This window comes from Anarrhichthys ocellatus, unplaced genomic scaffold, assembly GCF_004355925.1.
Source record: "Anarrhichthys ocellatus isolate YVR2014 unplaced genomic scaffold, GSC_Weel_1.0 scaffold51, whole genome shotgun sequence".
Classification (NCBI taxonomy): Eukaryota; Metazoa; Chordata; class Actinopteri; order Perciformes; family Anarhichadidae; genus Anarrhichthys; species Anarrhichthys ocellatus.
The window spans coordinates 726,400-736,413 of NW_022280081.1; the positions used below are offsets into that span (position 1 = coordinate 726,400).

The 10,014-nt window shown below is 42.8% G+C and overlaps 1 protein-coding gene across 1 annotated transcript in view; it reads left to right on the top strand.

Annotated features, from left to right (window-relative positions):
• Positions 1 to 5,425: 5,425 nt before the first annotated feature.
• The window catches only part of klf12b (Kruppel like factor 12b), a 42,496-nt gene continuing 37,907 nt past the window's right edge, over positions 5,426 to 10,014 (top strand). The window contains 2 exon segments of the mRNA XM_031870068.1: positions 5,426 to 5,455; positions 5,457 to 5,520. Of these exon segments, the coding sequence (XP_031725928.1) occupies positions 5,426 to 5,455; positions 5,457 to 5,520 (94 nt within the window).

A 10,014-nucleotide genomic window follows, 5' to 3' on the forward strand; every position in this document is an offset into this window, starting at 1 on the left:
AATTTTTCTCCGAGATTGGTAATGCCGTATTAATATACAATTGACTGTTCTCGTGTATCAGCGCACTCGAGATGAGTGACCTGTAAAACAAATTGTGCGCAGCATTGTGTGGAATCACTGATTGCTTGAAACAACGCGATATTGGCTATGTCAGATTATGAAGAGAAGAGACAGACGGTGGAGAACGTTTTGCAACTGAAACAGCGCGATGCATTGGCTTCAATTGCCTTGACTTGATATTCTCACGCAGCTTCAGATAAATGTCCCCTGTTGGTCAGCAAAATTAAGCTTTTTTTCACTATACATGTATCTCTTTCGTCACATGTTTGCGGGTCACCTCTTTTTGAGTATCATCTTGCTATGAAAGGATTTGTGTACTGACCATTGAAGCACATCGACTAAAACAAACACACAGTGAGCATTTAACAGTGTGTTCAACAGCAGTTCAATTCTGTGCAATCTTTTGCGTAATGGGTATTTTTTCCACCCTAAGAGCTGTTCCTATGGTGTGATTGGTCGGTAGGTGGCTGTGCTTATGGGTATTGTAGCGGGTGTCATGGAAACAGAAACACACAAAAAAGCCATTTGGAGGTTTGCTGAAAGTAGAAGTTGTAAAAGCCCTATTTCACCAAAATCAATAATACAAAGAAAATATTCAATAAAAATAGGGGTGTAACTGATGTAAAAACATTTGTATTGGTATCAGCTAAAATATAGCTTTTCAAACATATAGTCTTTAGATAATGATATCGAACCACTGGCCATCATAAAACTCCAAATGCACTCGCACAAATCTTTATCAAAATGCTTAAAAACAACACATTTAAAGCACGATTTAACCATCACTCTAGAGCTGTTTTGTAGTCTACAATTATATCGCATTGCAATTGACACTACGGCCAGATCTAATTATAGATCCTCATCATTCTGTCCATCTATTCATTCAATCAGCCTCTTGTCACGAAGAATGGAGCAGGTGGACCCAAACGCAGTAGAGAGGATCGTAACAGAACAAAACTCAGGACCCAACAGAGACTGGACTGAAAACCAGGACTTAAGTACAAACTCACAACAAACACTTGAGGCTCAGGTGATAGGGAATGAGGTGATTGGCAGGGGAAAATCTCCTGCGGAGCAAGTGGCCTGGGGCCTGAGCAGGGGTGGAGCAAGAGGCGTGAGGTGGATGGCCCTTGGGGGCTGGGGCCGATGGGTGTTACTGACTTGGAGGAATAAACACAGCAAACCAACATGTTGTCACTTCCAACTTGTCAAATACTGATGCTTGGTCAGTGGCCCTAAACCTCAAATATATGACGCCCTAGGTACGCCTCTAGCGTCTGCTTTGGACGTGTCAGGGCCAGTGTGTCAGTTCAAAATAAACAAAACCACTTAGTTAGGTTTAGGCTACATCCACACTAATGCGTTTCCGTTTAAAACCCGGGTTATAAAACGATCTACGTCCACACGGGCGTTTCAGCATTGTTTTAGAAATGATTTCCATACATACTGGCAAACCTGAAAACTAGTGCTGGGCAAGTTACATTACAGTCATTTAGCAGACGCTTTTATCCAAAGCGACTTACAGTTCAGAGTCTATCACATTTCTACACCGTAGGCACAGCTACGGGAGCAATTTTTTGGGGTTAACGCATTTTTGAAATTTATGATAATTTTTTATTTTTTAAAAATTTTTTTAAAATTGAAAGACAAGAGACAATGCATATACATAACAACAAGAGGATGACAAGAACAGTGGGATAAAAGCCAGCAAACATCCTATAGTCAGTTGTGTGTGTGAACGTGTGTGTGTGTATGTCCTTGAGCCTTTTGAGATGGGGAAAAAAAAAAAATAATAATTAAAAAACAACAACAAAAAAAAACAGGTACGTATTTTTAATTTATTATTATTGTAACAGACTCATGTTTATCGTTTTGTATTGGAGATGATATGTCCCTTCAGGGTTGCCGTAGAGAAAAGGTGACTTCCGCTTCTGGTCGAGGGGGGGGCAGAAATAAAGAGAGAAGCTGCACCAGCTGTTGCTCTCCCTGGAGACTACTGGACATCGCTGCGGTAAAGTCAGCAGACACTCAGATCTCCGTGGTCAACTCAGCAGACACTTACATTTTAGTGCACCTACAGGTACTGTATATGCTGAAATTCACGGTAAACGCATTTAAACGGCACAGATCGGGAGCGAGCGAAGGACTTTGAAAGTTAGCGGAAAGATTAACGTGAGACAACATCCGGTTTCTTCAGACAAACATCCGGTTTTCAGAATAAGATGCCAACAAAGTATGAATTATATTCACATTAAGTATGAAACATGCTACCTGCATCTCGTGAACCAAATGCTATTGCCCTTTTGTTCATGTAGCAGTACTTTTAAAATAAAAGTGCGCAATACACTACTTTTGTTGAATTCATTATTGAACTTTGCCATAACAATGCGATTAATTGCAATTAATCGCAAAAAATCCATGCGATTAATCGCGATTAAATATTTTAATCGTTGCCCAGCACTACTGAAAACGCATGGCTATTCACATAAACTGGGCATGTGGGTGCCAGTGTAAACAGGAAGTAAATGGTTGCTTAGTTACAGACAAGAGTATTATAGTACTGTTTAATAATAAAAGGCTGTGCTTGATACTTAAGATCTTCCCCTATAATCGTCTTATATAATCTTCCTCTATATACTCAAACAGACCAATTTTATTTTTCAAACTTAGTTACAACGCTGCAGGTCTTTCTCTATCTCACACACACACACACACACATACATTAAATGTACTTTAAAATGAACCCTTAAAATTTAAAGTTGACTAAATTATGGGTCAATAAATTTGGTTAACACACGTCTCTCACTCATTTCCCCGGTTTTGTTATTTGTAGCTCTGCTGGTGGCTAAAGTCCCTGTCGTACTGGAGAACATGCTTTTGTTCATTTACAGTTTGTTTGTAAACTTCACAATAGTTGTGCAGAACAAAATAAGCATTAATATGAAAAGGATAGTCCTCCGTTCTGTGTCGATCGCCCTCCTTAAAGCCGAAAACCGTGTCTTCAAATGTCCGGGCTGTCTACGTCCTCGTTTTCAAAGGTCTATGTTTTCGCCTGTCCAAACTACAAGGTAACCCTGGAGTTTTCAAACTAAATTAGTGACAGTAGCGTTGCCAAACCCCTCCGTTTTCGGGGTGGTTAAAACTCCGGAGTAGTGTGGACGCTAGGTGTTAACGTAGCAAATGATATGCTTTTTAAAATGGAAATGTAGTACTCACTATCAAGTGACAAACGAGTCACGTGACCAGCAAACTGACATGACAAAATGTCGGCATCTACTTTTAGTTTTGCACTGGACACTAACAGCGGTCTCCTGGATGAAAGTCCTGTGTTGTCCTTGTTTAACCAAGGTGCACTGACCAAGTGGCGGTATTTGATGAGCTGGGAATGACAACGGTTGGGCTGTGTGAGTTCGGACCGGTGTGAAAACAAAGACTACAGGCAACTTAAATTTCTATGATGCCAGATCAGTCTTTCAAAGACTCAGTCCAGTATTCACAAAAAGTCGGAAGCATGCGAACACAGAGCCAGAATGTGACCCTTCTTACTGTCGGACACCCAGAGCCCTTACTATCCAGGCAGCCACAAAATACACTTCTCAATTCTCCGTCATACAATCAGTCAACCATCCCTTTATCCTGACCGTCCAACCTCATTAATCTAGTCTTCTATCCCTTTCGTTCCATCCCTTCGTCTCCACCCAACCATTTTATCCTCCATTCATTGCGAACAGAAGACATACATTATCTGAAGTGAAACAGAATGAATAAATAAGTGGGGGGCAGTTGGACCAGGCACAGTGTACTACTGTATATATTATTTAATTCCACTCTCTCTCTCCCTCTCTATCATCTCTGGCTTCTCCAGCTCCACAGATAAAGCACCATGTAGAGTGGTAAGAGCTCCATCAGCCATGCAGATGAGCCCCGCTTCCTTTACCTTAATTAGAGCTCCCGGGGGACTGGCTGTGGGTGCCGAGCAGCATCAGCCTCTCAAGCCACAGAGATATACCTTTCATCAATCCAGAGAACACCAGAAGGGAAAACTGACATGGGTACAGCAGCTCAGGCACCACACAAAAGAGGTTTTAAAAGCAGTCATTATTGGGAAATGTTCCAGCATGTTATTCAAGGCTGGTCATTTCACTGTCGGAACAGAAACTAAAATCTAACCGAGAGGAGAGAAACAATGGCTCTAGCATTCATGCAAACGTATACATAGACATATCTTTGAGAATTTTTGGAGTTCAGCCAGTTGGAGCTGTAACAATTAGTTAATTAATAGCTGATTAGTTGATGAGCAGAAAAGGAATCTGCAACAATTTCAATCATCAATTAAATAGTTTGGGTCATTTCTTTATGCAAAGATTTCCCAAATCAACAGCTTCCAGTTTCTAAAACGTGGATATTCGCTGCTTTTCATAGACTTCTATAAAAGTGAATTTAATATCTTAATTTCAATATCTATCTTTTAACTGACTGAAGAATCATCACTGTCAATATTAAGACAAAAAACTATATTTGTACTATTTTCTGACATTTTATTGAGCAAGTGATGAATCAATTATTTTGATAATGAATTAAATACTTAAATAATTGATAGTATGCATAGTGCATTATTTTTAGTCAATTGTATTTTTCTCAAGGTTTAAAGCTGTGATGTTTCGAAACACAGGTGTAAGAAAGACAAAGAATGAGACCTATTAATGATTAAAAGATAGATATTTGAAAATTCAATTATTTTTCTCCATAAATCAAAATTTCTTCGGTGAATATCTGAATTATAAAAAGAAAATCGGGCCGCTTTCATTATCGAATAATCAGCCACATATTTTCAAATTAATCATTTGGTCTATTAAACATCAGATAAGTTCAACAGACGTACGTCAATAAATTACTTTTTTGTCCAACTGTCTAAAATACAAAAACAATCAGTTTACATGAATCACATTTGGAGCATTTTTTATTGATTATCAAACTAATCCAACTAACTTTCTGATCTACAGTTAGACCAACTGTTAAAATGCTTTTATTCAAATATTTAATACAATTGTATTTTATTTACGACTATCATAACATTTGCAAATTCGCAAAAAAAGAAAAGAAAAGAAAACTGTCACATGACTAAACTTGTAGTCTATAAACCAAACAGTTGAAATAATGAACTGTCCCCCCACCCTTTTCTTTCACGTCCGCCTACACCTTCCTCTCCGTCCCCTTTAAACGGGGAGGTGCTCCGGCCGGTGCCCCCCCCCCCCCCCCCCCCGGCCCGGGGCTCTCCGGCAGGGGTAGAGAGTGAAGAGCACGGGCTGGCAGAGAGCGGACGCGTCGGAAACCTCCCCGGAGGGGCCCCTGTGTAATTCGATGCATGCTGTTAAAGCTTAGAGTATATTGTCTTCCCCTTCGCTTATGAAGCCTCCACCCACCGGCCCACCCTACATTTAGCGGATCATGTGACTCGGGGTAAGTCGTTTGCAAGTACAACAGTTCTCTGTGCGCTCCCATTCATTTCCTGAGAACTGCCTGAGCCGAGCAGCTGAGAGGCAGAAGGGGAGGGAGCTGCTCACTCACATGCACTCACACTCACTCACTCACTGTCACACACACACACACACACACACACGCCTACACGCCAAGCGGAGTGAGAGGAGAGAAGAGAGGAGAGGGAGAGGAGGAGAGGAGATAGAGAGGATTGTAGGAAGGGAAAAACAGTCTCCACCGGCTCTGCAGCTTCTGACAAGGTCTGTGCATTTCTTTTCCGTCCTGTTCCTCTGCTGCTTGGCTGTGTGCTGCGTTTGTCACGTCGGCTGGGCTTTGTGCTTGTTGTTCAGTGTGTCTCGGTCAGCTGTCATTTCCCTGTCAAAGCAGACGTGATAGCTCAGATCACCTATGGCATTGTGCTTGGTGTCTGTCAGTGTGTGTGGGGGTGGAGGAAACAAGAGACCCTGCATGGTGCTGGACTGGACCTGAAACACACATTTTTTCCCAGCGTAAATGCACAAGCTGTCATGACACAAAAGTGAATACACAGCATCCTGACTTTCTACAGTGCGGGCACACCCGGTTTCGAAACCCTAACACGTCTCACTTATTTTAGCTCGAGAGAAACTTCTGAACATGTCAGGCCGAGCAGTGTAGCAGCGGTGTAGAACGGTACTGACTGTGGTGGTGGTGGGGGGCTACAAGAGGAGTGCAGTGAGACGGCACCAAAATTCTCAACACTTCTCGCTGGGAAAATGAAAAAAAGAAAGAAAAGTTTGCTGCTTGTCAGAGTTCCGTGCATGCCTTGAGAGAGTTGTGTGTGTGTGTGCATTTGTGTGAAGCATTGTGGTGTGTGTGTGTGTGTGTGTGTGTGTGTGTGTGAGTGAGTGAGTGAAAGAGAGAGAGACCCAGGCTTGTTTGCCCACAGTTTCCTACTGTAGCACAATAGAGACAGAAACGAGGCTGTTAGCAACGGGTTAAACATTAGGAGGCTCGGGTAGCGGAGGAAGGACACTGGAGGGGGTGTGTGTGTGTGTGTGTGTGTGTGTGTGTGTGTGTGTGTGTGTGTGGGAGTGTTGCAGGGGTGGTGTCTTGGATGTCATCGGCAGCACTCTCACTTGCAGGGTAATAGTCATTGGTATTGATGGGTGGCTGTCAGAGAGGCAGGGGGGCCACCAGGTTGGGGAGAGTGGCCGGGGGCTGGCCCTTGGCTGTTATTTTCAATTACAGGGGACCAGGGCAGAGCTGACAGCAAAGGCATTTGTACATCCAGCACGGGGGGGGGGGGGGGAGACTCTGGCCTCTGCTCCTGGGTTTGATGTGGAAACTGAGCACTGACCTCTGTGACTTTACCCCCGCGTTGCGGAGAGGCCCAACCTTGCCTTTAACTGTGTGACAGAGGTGTGTTTGTGTGTATGTGTTTGTGTGCATTTAAGTGGGGGTCTCATCCACGCAAAAAAAAAAACGGAAAAAGGGGAAGGGGGTTTGGTCATGTGTGTGTGTGTGGAAGAGACCCCCTGCAGCTCACGGATGTTCAGCGAGTAAGATTAGAGCCCATTTAAACCCTCCATTAACAAAGGGCCCTTCTCCCTGTGCATGAATAACCAGGCTGATATTACCACACATGCGGAGAAGACTCCGTGAGCATGAGCGGCGAGGGAGAGTCGTATCGGAGCTCCGAAACGGACAGGGTGGTGTCACCTGAAAAAGTAGCATAATTCTGCGGGGTAATGGGATCGCGGTACTTACAACGAAAAGGTGAAATGCACTTTAATGTTAGTGCTGCGACATTGAACCAGGTGGCCGCTGTGTTGAGGTGTCACGGTCACAATTAGATAGTGTAGCTGCCACTAGTGGCGTTCTGTACTTGTACGAAAAAATCTTTAACACTTAGTCTTCCAAACTGAACTGACTCTAATGAACCACCATTGTCACTTAACGAATCAGTGGCTTTTTAGCAGTGGAGCTCCTCTCACTGCAGACTGTCAGCAGCCCAGTCGGGATGCACAGTATTATTTAAAGCATATCAAAAGACCACAAAAGCCATGGAAACAATCTTTATGTCATAACACACAAATAGAACATATATGAACATATGAACATATGAATATATGAACATAAACTCTTGAACCGTGGACTGTATATAAGAAGTGGACGAAGTCACCATGTCGACATTTTTATGGCAACCAAAATGTTATAATTAACCCTTATGAAATAAAAACACTGTGAAAGGGTTCAAGTTATAGGACAAAAACACAAACAACTCCCAGACCAGACAATGCTTTGGCAGCGACCTGCCAATCACAAAGTAGCCCCGCCCGCCCTAAAGCATACTTCGCTTTATGGTCTATTTGACTCTAAATGGACCATACCTTACTAAATGAACATCATGCTGTATTGAAGAAGACTTGAAACTATAGATTGAGACCATAAACTCATGTTTACAATGTTTACTGAGGTAATAAATCAAGAGAGAAGTAGACTTCACTTTCTCATAGACTTCAATACAATCAGACTTCTTTTTGCCCCCTGATGGCCATTAGAAAGAATGCAAGTTTAGCTTCACTTTTGTGATGTTTCAGAAGTTGCAGCCTTTTCCTGATGACTTTGGTGATGTTCTGACTTTTTTGCCTATCACGAGGCTCACGTTTGTGGTTTTAAGGGAAATGTCTCAACAGTTTTGTATTGAATGACATGAAACTGGGTAGGCTATAGACTTTGTACTTAATTAACAAAAATTAACTAATTAACAAATGCTAACACTCTAAACTGACATTATGAACACGGTGAACAAGATTCCAGCTAAACATCAGTGTGTTAGCATCGTCACTGCGAGCCTGCTATTGTGCTGGCGTTAGCATGTAGCTCAAAGTTCTCAAGAGAGAAGTAGTCATTTTCTCATAGAGTTCTATACAACCAGAGGAGTCGCCCCCTGATGGCCATTAGAGAGAATGCAGGTTTAAGTCACTTCTACATTGGCTTTACTTTTCAGACGTGGAGGTTGCCACCTTGCTTGAACTAGCAACAGACTGTATGTATCAGTGAGCTGAAAGCTGCAGCGGAATGAACTGTGATGGGTTCACTTACTGATACCTTTACTAAAATTCAGCTGAAGAATGATGTGATTGGTTAGCTTAGAGAAAAAGTCACTACGAATCTTTGAATGAACCGATTTGAGTCAGGGATTTGTAATTATTTCCACTTTTAGCTGCTGTCTTCTCACAGAATTTTCCGCAGAGTTGTTGTGTCCTTTTCAAATGTTTCCATTGGCATCTTTAGCAAAAAAAAAAAAACTGAATCACTTTGGCAATTTACTTTTTCTGTCTTGTCATTTTGAGTACACTTGGTCAATACTTCAAAACAAAAAAAGATTTTTGTCGATGCTCTCTAGAACAAAAACATGCATTTTTTTTATCTGACGCCCTGATTGGCATGACTATAGCAAGACAATCTTAACGCTATGATTCAGATTTGGTTAGGTTCTGACTTGGTTTGGAATTGGAGAAAGTTCTTGAGTATTAGCTGACTTCTTGTTGGGATGCAGCGATGTCGTTCGTCTGTTTGTTTGGCACTCTCCCAGCACTCAACTAGGTGCTTCACCTTGAGATGATGAAATAAGTTGGTTGTGTAGTCTTCTTTTGTTGTTAACGTCTGCTTGTTAATGCTGTACATACGCTTGTAAAAATCCAACTATAATGGTATTATCACAAACATTATGATGTGGTACCTAGTTGTTCCCCCCCCCCCCCCACAGCAGCAGCATCAAGCTGCTATACTGTCACTCTGACTCCTTCATTGAATCAACCCCCCACCTCCACCCCAGCCACGGTCCAAGAGCTTACGATAGAGATCGGTGCAGGTGGGGGGGACTCAATTAAAAAGCCAATCCCCCAACAGATAGACTCTATCTGTCCATCATCACCGCTGTGCCCGGCACACTTAATTGCACGGCGGGATTGCCCCCCACTAAATGCATCATCTGTCCGCCACAGATCACAAACGCACAAATTGGACTCGCGTCGACAGACGGAATCTTTCAGGAGGAAGCGCTGTGCTCTAGTATGTGCGGTCCGAGAACAGAACAAGTACGCTCACTGTCTCATCCGGGGAGATGTGACATTCCCGCTATCGCCCCCCCTAATCAGCTGGGTTAACCGCTGCCATATTGACCGACTGCTGTATCATTGATCCATGTGGGTGTTATGGAGTGTATCGCCATTGATTGTGGATAGACTGCAGTGCGATGTACAGCTGGACTCCTCATTCGGGGGTCTGTTATTTCACTATGTCAAGAAGATGACAAAATGTTCTCTCCCTCTGCTATCTCTCTTGTGGATTCAACCTTCGGCCCCGGTGTCCAGCCCACGTTTGTTGACCAAAATTTCAGTTAAGGTTGTACATGGAGTGCCGGAGTGTGTGTGTGTTTTGTGAGAGAGAGAGAGAGAGAGAGAGAGAGAGAGAGAGAGAGAGAGAGAG